The 12875-nt window shown below is 51.1% G+C and overlaps 1 protein-coding gene across 1 annotated transcript; it reads left to right on the top strand.

Annotated features, from left to right (window-relative positions):
- Positions 1-402: 402 nt before the first annotated feature.
- Positions 403-2000, top strand: ID3 (inhibitor of DNA binding 3). Its single transcript, XM_003934874.3, has 3 exons — positions 403-793; positions 901-983; positions 1500-2000. The coding sequence occupies exons 1-2, from the start codon at positions 494-496 to the stop codon at positions 958-960; spliced, it is 360 nt and encodes a 119-aa protein (XP_003934923.1). The 5' UTR covers positions 403-493; the 3' UTR covers positions 961-983; positions 1500-2000.
- The last annotated feature ends 10875 nt before the right edge of the window (positions 2001-12875 follow it).

Here is a 12875-nt window from a genome sequence, read left to right as displayed (position 1 = left end):
AAAAAAAAAAAAAAAAAAAGGCGGGGGAGCTTCTTTGCTGTTCAGGGATTTATGACCTCGGAGGAGCTGTGGGTTCGAACCAGTGTTGGGCTAAGGGCGGACTGGCAGGGGGCAGGGAAGCTCAAAGATCTGGGGCGCTGCCAGGAAAAAGCAAATTCTTAAAGTTAATGGTTTTCAGTGATTTTTAAATCCTTGCTGGCGAAGAGGCCCGCCTCTCCCCAGTATCAGCGCTTCCTCATTCTTTGAATCCGCGGCTCCGCGGTCTTCGGCGTCACACCAGCCGGAGGAAGCCTGTTTGCAATTTAAGCGGGCTGTGAACGCCCAGGGCCGGCGGGGGCGGGGCCGAGGCGGGCCGTTTTGCATAAAGGGGCGTGCCTTCGAGCGGGCTCTATAAGAGCCGGCGGCAGCGAGCGTTCACGTATTGGGAGCCGCTGTCGGGGGATTTCTTTGGGTTTTCTTCCACCTCCGGGCACCTCTGGACTCACTTCCCAGCATGAAGGCGCTGAGCCCGGTGCGCGGCTGCTACGAGGCCGTGTGCTGCCTGTCCGAACGCAGTCTGGCCATCGCCCGGGGCCGAGGCAAGGGCCCGGCGGCGGAGGAGCCGCTGAGCCTGCTGGACGACATGAACCACTGCTACTCCCGCCTGCGGGAACTGGTACCCGGCGTCCCGAGGGGCACTCAGCTTAGCCAGGTGGAAATCCTACAGCGCGTCATCGACTACATCCTCGACCTGCAGGTGGTCCTGGCCGAGCCAGCCCCTGGACCCCCCGACGGGCCCCATCTCCCCATCCAGGTAAGCCTCGGAGCTGCGTCAGGGCTGAACACCCAGGCAAGGATGCTGTCGGACCCTCAGAGCCCCCGATTGCCTTATGTAACTTTTCCCGCTTTTCCTCTTCTCAGACAGCCGAGCTCGCTCCGGAACTTGTCATCTCCAATGACAAAAGGAGCTTCTGCCACTGACCCGGCCGTCCTGGCACCTCCTGGTGAGTATCTCCTTATCCCGTGGAGGGGGAGGTTTAAACGGCAAGTCCTGGAGTTGGCAGACCTTTTAAAAGATTGCCACCCCCTCGGTATAGGGAAACTGAGGCCAGAGAGAAGACTTGACCACGGTCGCATCAAATGAATGGCAGAGTCAGTTTCCATGTGATGTGCATTTCAGCCTTAAACGCGTAGCTCCTTCCCCCCACGCAGTGGCCAAGGGTCTGGGAAAGTAGACGCGGGTCCGACTAAATAAGTCTTTTCTGTTTTGAGTTGTATAGGGAGCTGTGTCTTCGACAGCCCCCTCCCAGCTAGTGTCAATTCCAAGTGGGAGGGGTAGTGCAAGCTCCGCCTGTGGTCTTTGGCGCCAACTGGGTGGGGGCAGCGTGGGGCGCGGAGTTATCAGCTGGAGGTAGAGACCAAGTTTCCTCCCTGGCGCCGGCCAGTCTGCGGACGGCCCCCGCCTCGGCGCGCTCGGCGGAAACTGACTGCTCCTTGGTCTTCTTTCCTCCTCCGCCCAGAACGCAGGTGCTGGCGCCCGTTTGGCCTGGGACCCCGGGAACCTCTCCTGCCGGAAGCCGGACGGCATGGATGGGCCCCAACTTCGCCCTGCCCACTTGACTTCACCAAACCCCTTCCTGGAGGCTGAACCTGGTGCCCAAGAGCGAAGGACTGTGAACTTGTGTGGCCTGAAGAGCCAGAGCTAGCTCTGGCCACCAGCTGGGCGACGTCACCCTGCCCCCACCCCACCCCCAAGTTTTAAGGACTGTCTTTTCAGAGCATGGAGGTGTGGAGGGAGTGGCTGCTCTCCAGACTCTGCCAAGGCGGCGGCAGAGCTGGTCTTCTGGTCTCCTTGGAGAAAGGTTCTGATGCCCTGATTTATGAACTCTATAATAGAGTATATAGCTTTTGTACCTTTTTTACAGGAAGGTGACTTTCTGTAACAATGCGATGTATATTAAACTTTTTATAAAAGTTAACATTTTGCATAATAAACGATTTTTAAACACTTGTGTATATGACACCCGTCTCCATTTAAGTACTAATGATGTTTTCTCTCACATGGCTGAAGTTAGGGAGATTTGGGAAGTAAACTTGCTTGTTTCCACGAAAGGTAGATGGAAAAAATGTCCAGCTGAGGAGGATGGGGTGGGGAAAGAAGGGCTCATGATGAGTCCCATGTCCATTGAGGGGTGGGTGCAGAGAAAAGATCTGGGCTCTGCCCCATCATTTCACAGATGAAGAGAAACCAGAGGGACTGGTGCAAGCTCGCCCAGCAAGTTGGGGGCTCAGGCAGGTTGAGAACTGAGTCCTCATGTCCCTTGAGATCTATCAGTAGCCTTCTACTTTATTGTCACTTAATTATTCACTATGCCTTTCTAGCCAGGGATGTGGTAAGAGCAGAAAGAACCTCAAGTTTGCCTCACCTGGTGCCGACATGGGTGGTGGTTGATAGACCAATCCAGAAATGAATAAACTGATAACTGGGCCTGGTTTCATTTCCTTTTTGCTTTCTGGGCTGGCTTCCTTGTGGGCTTCCAAAGTTGGAAAAAGAAGAGAGGAGGTCTCAGATAAGAACGATTTGGATGCTGGTTGGGAAGTACTTAACACTAATCCTGTCTCTAATGCTAGGTGGTTGTAGAGTCTGACTCCGAACAAGGAATGTGAGGCAAGAGACTCCACAGTCCTCATTTCTGCTGGTATTTCTACACCACCTCCATTGGGAACCTAATCTGTAAGCATCCCTGTCTCTATTTCAGAAATAGGGAAAAGGAAGCTCTGTGGGTTATGCTTCTGAACTAGGTTCTCACAGTCCTTGAGAAAGAGAGGGGATTTGAACCTTAACTTCAGTAACTTGACTGGAAGTGGGGCAGAAGGCAAGACCCCCAACCCACGCCTTCCCCCACACCCCCACACCCCTGATGGCTCCCCAGGTGGGCTTCACCAGGTGCCTGGCCTTATTAGATTCCTGTTTATGGTATGATCTCATCTGTGTGTTGGTCCCTGGCATGAATTACTTCAATATTTCATAACAAACAGGTCACGTCATCACCTTTAGTTCCTTAAGCCTGGTGAGCTTTCTGGGGGTGAACAGGAGCATTGGGGAGGAGGAGAACCTCTGGTCATTGCCAACCATCCAGCCTCATCGATGGTTCTTAACCTGTTTTGTGTCCTGGTCACTCTGATCTGATGGAAGGTATGAACACCGTCTTCAGACAATACACATACACACACTTTGCAGAGCAATCGCAAACTTCCAATCCTCACAGGAGGAACCCTTGCCCCAAACCAAGTACAAGGCATGGGCTGGGTCTATCTTGGATTTTTAGGTGTGCTGTGCTAGCTTTGGAGACGGCCGTACAAGGGCACAAATCCCCGCTCTGTCACCTCCTAGCTGTATAATTTCTGGCTAGGGACTTTGCCTCTCTTGAGCCTCAGTTTCTGCATCTTGTAAAGGAAGGAAGGAAGCTGATCCTAAGGGAGTGGTTCTGAGATGCCAGGCCCCACACGACACCATTAACTGCAGTAGAACCAGGCATTGAGCTCAGTGTCTTACACCTTTTTCCGCCACAGCATGTTGCCTCCTGCTTGCTCGGAAATTTCGGAAGGCCAGAAAGAGCCGCAGTGGTCATCTGCCGTGTGACTTTGAGCAAGCCACTCCACCTCTCTGAGCCGCTCTCCTGTCCCCTGCTGTGTCCCAGGACAGAAGATAATGGTGGGAAAGTTCTTTGAAATGCATCACACACCTACGGGGTATTATTAAGCTAATTCCAAGGAAATTGCCTGTCAGGACTCCCAGGACTGAGCTGTTCAGGTGGCCAGGACAAAAGATAGACCAGCATGCCAATCCATTAGTCATTAGAGAGTGAAAGCAATTTGGCCCTAGGTCAGAAAACCCCCAGAGAGAGGATAGTGTCTTCTGTCATAATCACCTATGGAAGTGCCTGCCAGGTTCCAGATTATTTTATCTTCATTTTTGTTCTAATCCTCACAAACTACCAGGATGGGTATCATTCCTGGTTTATAGAAAAGAAGACTCAGAGAGGCCGAATAACTTGATCCAGGTCACACAGCAAGAAAGTGGCAGAGCAGCGTTTGGGAAACCCAGTTTCCTTTAGCTTCAAAGCTCCTGTTCCTGCCTTCACTTCACATTGGCTTTTTCCTCCCCATTCCCAGAGCCTGACACGTGCTTGGGCACCAGTGAGTGCTTGTGGAATGAAAGACTTAGGACTCCCCCTCGTCTGTGAAAGGGGGATGACGATACCTCCTTTCCAGGTGTGTTGTTCAGATAAACCATAAGGCGCATAAAGTATCCACTAGGCTTCCTGAACTACAAGATTCACTGCTGACATGAAATTGTCACATGCGATCAGATTCAAAGCTGATGCGAATACAGATATTTTGGGAGGTGTCTTTATTTTGTAAATTAGCTCAGAACAGGCGAAGTAACTTGCCAGTGGCCACAAGATTCCGAAGTAACAAAGCCAGGATTCAAATTCATGTCTGTGACACCAGAAATGGTGCCCTTTCCAGAAAGCTGGTTATAGCTCTCCAGCCGTGGACAGGCGGGACAACCTTCAATTATCTGTCTTCCCGGCCTCATTACCCCTAGTGGCCCCCACTCTTCCCCAAGCCCCAGACTACACCCTAAAAACCTCCTGCCGCTCTCTTTCCCGCAGCGCTGCTTCCAGAACTCCCCTCTGCCCACTCCCGGACCTCCCGGGAGACAGCCACTCCCCACCGGCGGCTCTGCGGCGCCCTGGCATGGGCAGAGCCTCGGCCCACGTGGCCCGGAGCCCGGAGGGGCGGAGCCGAGCCGGCCCCGCCCCGCCCCGCCCCGCTCCCCCCGCGGGCCCTGGGGGCCGCTCGCAGGTGTTCGCTGGCGCCCGGATGTCTGAGCTCTGGCTCCGCTCTGGCTCCGGCTCCCTCCGCAGCCTGCGGGCGGGGCTCGCAGCCCATCCGGAGCCTCGCGGCGCCCCAGCCGCTCTGCCAACAGCGTGGCCTCTCGGTTCCCAGCCTCCAGGCCTGGGGGCCCCCCCCCACCCAGCCAAGTCGCTGACCCCACTGCTCTCTCGCTGCCCCCAGCTGCGCTCGGGCCTCTGCAGCCTCAGCGCGCCCCCACCCGCTTCCTGCCTCGGCCTCGAGGCCGCCCTGGATCGCACCCGGTTCCTTCCTTCCTTCGTTCTTTCAGGCAACTCGCATTCCTCGAGCGCCTGCGTCGTGCCCTGCACTGGGCCTTCCCGACCTTCTGACTGTGGCCCCAGGCCCGCTGGGCTCCTCCGGGAAGCCTCTGCCTTCTCAGCTCTCCTTCCCTACCTCCGCCCCTCTGTTCCCTGAGGTGCTTCGTTGAGAGTCGAGCATTTAATTGTTCTCTCATTAGTTCTGTTAGAGGTCAGTCAGTGGCAAGGTCACGAAGTCTCTTTGTGACTGAGATCAGGGGTCAGAGCGTGGCCGAATTTGGGGTTTCGCCAGCCTGGGGCAGGCTTTAGGGATAAATGTGGGTAGTAAGGCTGTGGGGGTCCGTCGTCCAAGGTTTGTGAGTTGTCTTTGGGTAGGGTCGGTGGGCAGTCGGGATCAGGGTGGTGAGACACGTGGAGACCAGGACTTGGGAGTTGCCTTTTACAAACCAGATAAGGAGGGAGGAGTTCTTTGAACTCATATTCCTCTCCCTCAGTGGCTGACCATGGCGCTCCCACATACACACTCCTGAGCTGTGGAGCTGTCCATCTGGGGATGCTGCGTCTCACCACCACCCTGCTTCTACTTTGTGCCCAATGCTGCAAGCAGAAGCCCTCACTCGGCCAGACTTGTCAAAGGGAGCCTGGGCTTGGGGTGAGGGTGGCCAGGGTAGGGAGGTCATAAGTTTCCTTGGGGACCCTTACCTTGGAGCCACCCAGGAAAGTTAATGTTCTTCCTGCGCCGTCTGTCATTTGTTAAAAGTCTGAAGCCTGTCAGGGATGGAAGGAAGGGCACTTAGAGATCACAAATGTAGCCCAGAGATGGGTAGGAGCCGGCTCAGGGACACACAGCAAGTTGGTGGTCAAGTCGGGATTGGAACACCAGTCTCCCACCTTCCCGTCCAGGGCTCTTTTCATGATGCTCTCCCTACTCTGAGTAGGGGTTGTTTTTCCCACTTCAGAGATGGGGCAGCAGAGGCCTAGAGAGGCCGAGAGACTGCCTCTTAGCCTGAAGATCTGCAAAAATGAAGTCAGGAAGGGTGATTTCCCAAAACATTGTCTCTTGTCACTGCCACCGTCGTTGGGAGCAAATGGAACAAGGGTGGCCAAGAGGCGAGTTGGAAGGTGGAGAGGGAGAGAACACTGGAAGAACGGCTGGGGAAAAGCTTAGCTGGGCTCTTATGGAAACATATGGAACTCATTACGCAGAGTTGAGATGGTCGCTGGCCAGCTGGCAGTTGGTCCGTTTGGGGCTAAAAATGTGTGTTGTGTGGCAGTGAGGGTACCCAAGGCACGGCAGACTCCCTGGAATAACCTGCCCACTCCCTGATCCCAGTTCTTCCTGAATCTTGTTTAGTTTTCTATGCCTATGCCATTTCTAGCATCAGAAAAAGAGTTTCTGGGCACGGTGGCTGCCGCCTGTAATCCCAGCACTTTGGGAGGCTGAGGCGGGCACGTAACCTGAGGTCAGGAGTTCAAGACCAGTCTGGCCAACATGGTGAAACCCCATCTCTACTAAAAATAGAAAAATTAGCTGGGCGTGGTGGCAGGCAACTGTAATCCCAGCTACTCGGGAGGCTGAGGCAGGAGAATCACTTGAACCCCGGAGGCGGAGGTTACAGTGAGCTGAGATCATGCCATCGGACTCCAGTCTGGGCAAGAGTGAGATTTCGTCTCCAAAGAAAAGAAAAAAAGGGTTTCAAGACATGCCACTGTAGGTTATGCAGGGAAGAGATGAGAGATTGAGGAGAGATGGAGGACCATCAGGACAGACAACCATATTGCTCCATTCACCACCCCACACCCACCCTGACTTTCTTCATCAGGGCCAGGGGGCCACCTGGTCTTACAGTGGGTCCATAGCCCCTGTTCATGATCCTGCCTTCCACTGAGGGTTCATCCAGGTGGGCCCCAAGGGGCCTGGATGTTAATCCCTGTCAATCATGTTTTCCACTGCAGGTTCAACTCCATATACAAAGACAGCGGCAAATAAGTGTTTGAAAAGAGGCCATTCGCTAGTGGACAGCATTTTACAGTCTATGTGGTAATGTGGACTGGTTGGGGCGTGCTTCCATGATGCCCCCCCATGGCTCATAGGTGTTAGGGGACCTGCTAAAGGTCACCCTGGAGTAACTGTCAGAGCCAGTCTCCAGGGTGGCCTCCTTACCCAGTGCTTTGCATGTCGGCAGCTGTTAGGAGGCTTTGTGCAAACCAATGGGTACTGCAGAATTGGGCTCTTCCAGCCACAGCAGTAATCCTGTTACTTTCTCTCTGTGAGTCTGGAAAATCAACACTGGTTAAAACCTCAGCTTTGCTATTTACCAGCTGTGCTATCACAGATAAATTTTTTTCTTTGTGTGTGTGTGTGTGTCTGTGGTTTGTTCGTTTGTTTGTTTTTTGAGACAGGGTCTAAATCTGTTACCCAAGCAGGAATGCAGTGGCATGATCACTGCTCTAACTGCAGCCTTGACCTCTCAGGCTCAAGTGATCCTCCCACCTCAGCCTCCTGAGTAGCTGGGACTACAGGTGTGTGCCACCATGACCGGCTAATTGTTTTTCTTTTGTATCAACGTTGCCTCGGCTGGTCTAGAATTCCTGGGCTCAAGCAATCCTCCCACCTCGGCTTCCCAAAGTGCTGGGATTAAAGGTCTGAGCAACCTCACTGGGCCACGGGTAAGTTATTTATCTTCTCTGAGCGTCACATGGTTGCCTTGATGATTAAATTAGGTGACATATGTGAAGCATCTGGTACTTGGTAGGCCCCAGATGACCCCCACCACAGAGTTTGCTGGGCTTGGTGTCAGATTCCTAGCCTTATTCCTTCTTCATCCTTTCAGGGTGGCAATGTGGTTGGCATAACCCAATCACAGTGCCCCAGGACTCCTGTCCAGCATTGGCACTGTATCTGCAGAGCCCTTTCACTCAGCCTGGCAGCATCCTATCAGCATCATGGCCCAGTGGCTTGAGGAATATCAACAGTGGAGACTAAAAGCAGGTCCAGCACCTCCACTCCCAAGCTCTGCCACCCTGGAAAAGCTCCTTTCCCTCTCTGAGCCTCAGTCTCTTCCCTATAAGACTGTGAGAACCCTGCCCAGAGTTGTGTGTGGATTTGCTGAATGTAAAGCACCTGAGAACCTGCCAGGATGTGGCTGGCACTCAAGAAGCATTACTAGACTCATTTCACACATGGAGAAACTGAGTCCCAGAGTGGTAAAGACACTCAGGCAAAGATTCCCTCACAAACATGGGGATAAAAAGCCAGATCTTCAAGCTCCCACTCAGTGCCTAATTACTACTTTCTCATTCTTGGAATTTGTAATTATTTCATGACAAGTGTGTTTTTAGCTGTTGGAAGGACAGAGCTTCAGATGCTGTGAGTCTGCCTCTGCTCAGCCTGACCCAGAACCAGCTCAGTCGTGAAACTACCCTCCCTTGAAGAGAACAGGAGTTTCGAGGAGGGAGAATATGACCCAGAGGCCAAAGAACTTGGAGGCCAGAGTTGGTGTAACTGCAGATAAGAGTAGCAGCTTCGTGATCAGCCAGACCTCCATTCAAATCCTTCTCTGCCACCTCTTAGCTGTGTGACCAGCTACATGACACCACCTCCCCGAGCCTCAGGTTTTCATCTGTAAAATCCCAATGGTCCCTCTCCAGTAGGGCTACTATAGGAATTAAATAACACAACAGAGGTAGAGTAGCTGCTCCCAACGGGCAGCCCTTACAATTTCACAAAGAGGAAGCCAAAGGGGAGCCAGCTACTTTTTTTGTTTTCTGAGACAGAGTCTCACTGTCACTGGGCTAGAGTATAGTGGTGCAATCTTGGCTCACTGCAACCTCCGCCTCCTGGGTTCAAGCGATTCTCCTGCCTCAGTCTTCCAAGTAGCTAGAATTACAGGTGCTCATCGCCATGCCCAGCTAATTTTTTTGAATTTTTAGTAGAGATGAGGTTTCACCATGTTGGCCAGGATGGCCTTGATCTCTTAACTTCGTGATCCGCCCACCTCAGTCTCCCAGAGTGCTGGGATTTACAGGCATAAGCCACCTCACCTGGCATTTTTTTTTTCTTTTTTTTTTCTTTTTTTTTTTTTTGAGACGGAGTTTCGCTCTTGTTACCCAGGCTGGAGTGCAATGGCGCGATCTCGGCTCACCGCAACCTCCGCCTCCTGGGTTCAGGCAATTCTCCTGCCTCAGCCTCCTGAGTAGCTGGGATTACAGGCACACGCCACCATGTCCAGCTAATTTTTTGTATTTTTTTAGTAGAGACGGGGTTTCACCAAGTTGACCAGGATGGTCTCGATCTCTTGACCTTGTGATCCACCCACCTTGGCCTCCCAAAGTGCTGGGATTACAGGCTTGAGCCACCGCGCCCGGCCTATTTTTTATTTTTGACACAGGATCTCTCTGTCATCCAGGCTGGAATGCAGTATCATGATCACCGCTCACTGCAACCTCAACCCTCCAGACTCAAGTAATCCTCCCACCTCAGCCTCCCAAGTTGCTGGGGCTACAGGTACCCATCACCACACTTGGCTAATTTTTATTTATTTATTTATTTTTGAGATGAAGTCTCGCACTGTTGCCTGGGCTGGAGTGCAGTGATGCGATCTCGGCTCACTGCAACCTCTGCCTCCTGGGTTCAAGCAACTCTCCTGCCTCAGCCTCCCAAGTAGCTGGGATTATTTACAGGTGTCCACTACCACACCTGGCTAATTTTTTTGTGCTTTTAGTAGAGATGGGGTTTCACTATGTTGGCCAGACCGGTCTCGAACTCCTGAAGTTGTGATCTGCCCGCCTTGGCCTCCCAAAATTCTGGGATTACTGGTGTCAGCCATCACACCCAGCCTAATTTTTGTATTTTCAATGGAGACAAGGTTTTGCCATGTTGCTCAGGCTGGTCTTAAACTCCTGGGCTCAAGCAGTCCATCCGCCTCAGCCTCCCAAAGTGCTAGGATTACAGGTATAAGCCACTTCGCCCATCCTTATAAACTTTTTTTTTTTTTTTTGATATGGCGTCTCACTCTGTCGGCCAGGCTGGAAAGCAGTGGCGCAATCTTGGCTCACTGCAGCCTCCACCTTCCGGATTCAAGTGATTCTCCCACCTCAGCCTCCCGAGTAGTTGGGATTACAGGTACTCATCACCATGCCCGGATAATTTTTTGTATTTTTTTTTTTTCAAGAGATGGGGTTTCACCATGTTGACCAGGCTGGTTTCGAACTCCTGACCTCAGGTGATCCACCCGCCTCGGCCTCCCAAAGTGCTGGGATTACAGGCGTGAGCCACCATGCCCGGCCTCTAATTTTTTGTGTTTTTAATAGAGATGGGGTTTCTCCGTGTTGGCCAGGCTGGTCTTGAACTCCTGACCTCAAGTGATCTGCCCACCGTGGCCTCCCAAAGTGCTGGGATTACAGGCGTAAGCCATCATACCTGGCTCTTGTTAGAAACTTGTAATTGAACAAACAATGGATAATAGAGATGTTCTAAGATTTGTCTAATGAAATGCTTTGTGTTCCCATGCTCTTCCATGTACTAGCTGTGTGAACTTAAGACAAGTGGCTTCTCTTCTCAGTGTCTGCTAACAGTCCCTACACAGACGTTTGTTGTGAGCCTTAGTTCCCATACAGAATTCTTAGATTAGTGTCTGGCACATAATAAGAACCACAGCCCCCAAATGCTAGTTGTCATTCATTATCTTAGCATACCATGGGAAGCCTGTGTTCTCTTACATTCTATAACCATCTGTGGTTTAATATAAAATCGTGATGGCTCTTTTATTTTAATTTTTTTTAGTAAAATGGGCATTTCAGAAAGATGTAACAGATTTTTATCATACGGCTTTGTGAGACCTGGCACCCAGCCAACTTCACACACTGTCACACATGCATACATGAGTACACATGCATGTAGACACATATGCTTTGACAAGGCTGTGCTGCACTGGGCTGCTTTCCAAATGGGTGGAAACAAGTCTTGCCCTGAAGAACTGCCTGTCCCTCTCCTGCCCACTCATCACACTCGTGGAATGAGGAAGGAAGAGGTGATTGGCTCACAGTGGCAGCATAGCTCTTGGCAAATCTGACTTGGGAGAAAGGCCTGGCTGCAGCTCTTGGCCTACGTGTCAGAGCCTGGGTCCCAGCCCTGCCCCAATGCCCTCCTTTGCTGTGCAACTCTGGGCATGAAGCTTCACCTCTCTGAACCCCAGCTTTGTCTTGTGTGAAAGGACACTAACTGTTTCTACCTCTCGGAGTTGTAAGGATTTGACAACCACGTGGAAAGTGCCTGGCATGTCGTTGTTGCTTCATAAAATGAGAGCTCTTAAAAGCCTGCTCATTTTTTAGCTCAGTAAAAGCTATCTTTTATAGTCTTTAATAAAATGGGGATATGGTCTATGTGCCTTACATAATAGCCTTTATTGCTTTTTGGCAGCCTTTATTGCTTTTTGGCATATCCATCAATCCAATAAAGGTGTTTATCTCCTTTGGTTTTTTAAATATTTTCTTCATATTTTCCAATGTCTGGGCAAGTCAGTGAAACCCAGTGAACCTCAGTTTCCTTATCTCTAAAATGAGAAAGAAAAAGCCTTCCTCACAAGGTTGTTTGTAGAATTCAATGAAATGGCATATGTGTGTCCAGGAAGTAAAAGATCATTTTTTTTTTGTTGTTTTTTGCAACTCCTTTTCTCTCACTAGGCTGTATTTCTCAAAGACAGAGGGAGTTATTATTATTATTATTATTATTATTTTTGAGACAGGGTTGCACTCTGTCATCCAGGCTGGAGTGCAGTGGTGTCATCTTGGCTCACTGTAACCTCCATCCCCAGGGCTCAGTCAGTCCTCCCATGTCAGCCTCCAGAGTAGCTGGGACTATAGGGAGAGAATTTTATTGACCTCTGTATCCCCAGCATTGAATTTGTAGTAATATATTTTTTTGTTTGTTTTTTGAAACAGAGTCTCGCTCTGTCACCCAGGCTGGAATATAGTGGCACAATCTCGGCTCACTGCAACCTCCGCCTCCCGGGTTCAAGCTATTCTCTGCCTCAACCTCCCAAGTAGCTGGGATTACAGGCACCCGCCACCACAGTCAGCTAATTTTTTTATTTTTAGTAGAGACAGGATTTCACCATCTTGACCAGGCTGGTCTCAAACTCCTGACCTCATGATCCACCGACCTCGGCCTCCCAAACTGCTGGGATTACAGGCATGAGTCACCATGCCTGGCCAGTAATACTTTTAATAGTAACAGTGATATTGACAACAACTTTCATCTACTGAACACTTAACTGTGTTGGAGGGTCTGTGCCAAGTGCCTCGTAATAGAAGGACAAGTAGGACATGTAAATGATTTGATTTTCTCTGCTGATGATTTAAACATGAAGGAATTGTTTTACCTTTCCCTTGGGGAAGTTTTGTATTCCTTACTGCAGACAAAGTTTATTCTTGGGCCATGTACATTGTTTGGCCAAATCAGTTGGATAATAATTAGGGCAATCCTTGGTTTCCTTTCTATAAAATGGGGCTAATTGGCCGGGCGCGGTGGCTCAAGCCTGTAATCCCAGCACTTTGGGAGGCCGAGGCGGGTGGATCACAAGGTCGAGAGATCGAGACCAACCTGGTCAACATGGTGAAACCCCGTCTCTACTCAAAATACAAAAAATTAGCTGGGCATGGTGGCGCGTGCCTGTAATCCCAGCTACTCAGGAGGCTGAGGCAGGAGAATTGCCT

Source organism: Saimiri boliviensis, chromosome 11 (genome assembly GCF_048565385.1).
Source record: "Saimiri boliviensis isolate mSaiBol1 chromosome 11, mSaiBol1.pri, whole genome shotgun sequence".
Lineage (NCBI taxonomy): Eukaryota > Metazoa > Chordata > Mammalia > Primates > Cebidae > Saimiri > Saimiri boliviensis.
The sequence above is the reverse complement of the archived record's forward strand: the minus strand, read 5'-3'. Positions and strand labels throughout refer to the sequence as shown.

Excerpts from the sequence above, each read along its gene's own strand:
- ID3 (XM_003934874.3), top strand. The coding sequence starts at position 494 with ATGAAGGCGCTGAGCCCGGTGCGCGGCTGCTACGAGGCCGTGTGCTGC. Across the intron at positions 794-900 it reads GGCCCCATCTCCCCATCCAG|ACAGCCGAGCTCGCTCCGGA; the intron begins GTAAGCCTCGGA and ends TCCTCTTCTCAG.